Source organism: Galeopterus variegatus, unplaced genomic scaffold, assembly GCF_000696425.1.
Source record: "Galeopterus variegatus unplaced genomic scaffold, G_variegatus-3.0.2 Scaffold15, whole genome shotgun sequence".
NCBI lineage: Eukaryota > Metazoa > Chordata > Mammalia > Dermoptera > Cynocephalidae > Galeopterus > Galeopterus variegatus.
The window spans coordinates 243,900-244,641 of record NW_007726126.1 but is presented as its reverse complement, the minus strand read 5'-3'; the positions used below and the strand labels follow the sequence as shown (position 1 = coordinate 244,641).

Sequence of the window (742 nt, the reverse complement as noted above, 5' to 3'; positions counted from 1 at the left end):
ACCTCTAGATGATGTGGTCTCTACTTCCTGTGCATCCTCAGGCAGGGACTCCAGGTCTCAGACCTTTGTTTTTTCTCTTGTAGAAAAAGGAATATTAATATTTCTTGTGCTTCTTCTCTCACTACGATGCTTGAAATTGGATCTTGAAATAGCACGTCCCGGAGAACACTCGGTTATTCGAGCCTAGAGTCTCGGAAATGGCGAAGGAGAGCGTGGGGACAGGTGTCACGTGACAAACTCGGCCAGATCTTCGCAAACTTCGGAGGGCATTTCCTAGAACGTCTCGTCTCTATGGTCGATGGCGCGCTCAAATTCCCCTGCACAATTGGTTGTTCTTCCGGGGCGATTACCGCCTCTTCCGGGGCGGGCTGCAACGAGTTGAGATTGCTCAGCTCCTCCGGCCCTGATCTTCTACGCTCTCTGATGCAATGAGCTTCCTCAAAATTTTCCCGCCGCCCGGGCCGGCTGAGGGGCTCCGGCAGCAGCAGCCAGACACCGAGGCTGTGCTGAACGGAAAGGGCCTCGGCACCGGCACCCTTTACATCGCTGAGAGGTAGGGTCCGTGTTCCCAGCGCTGGCCTCCTGCGCGCCGCCTTCCTCCTTGCTAGGCGATTCGAAGGAGCTGGGAGTTGCTGGGAGGGGGAGCGCGTGCTCTTCGTCGCCTCCGGGATGTCTCTGTCGGGACGAAATCAATGATTGTTCTCGCATCCCGCCTCGCACTCCCCCCCCCCCCCCCCCCCCC

The 742-nt window shown here is 57.5% G+C and overlaps 1 protein-coding gene across 1 annotated transcript in view; it reads left to right on the top strand.

Annotated features, from left to right (window-relative positions):
* Positions 1-340: 340 nt before the first annotated feature.
* CLNS1A (chloride channel, nucleotide-sensitive, 1A) overlaps positions 341-742 on the top strand; it is a 19,866-nt gene continuing 19,464 nt past the window's right edge. Inside the window, exon 1 of the mRNA XM_008565924.1 lies at positions 341-553. Within this exon, the coding sequence (XP_008564146.1) occupies positions 429-553 (125 nt within the window). The 5' untranslated portion in view covers positions 341-428. The remainder of the gene's footprint in view (positions 554-742) is intronic.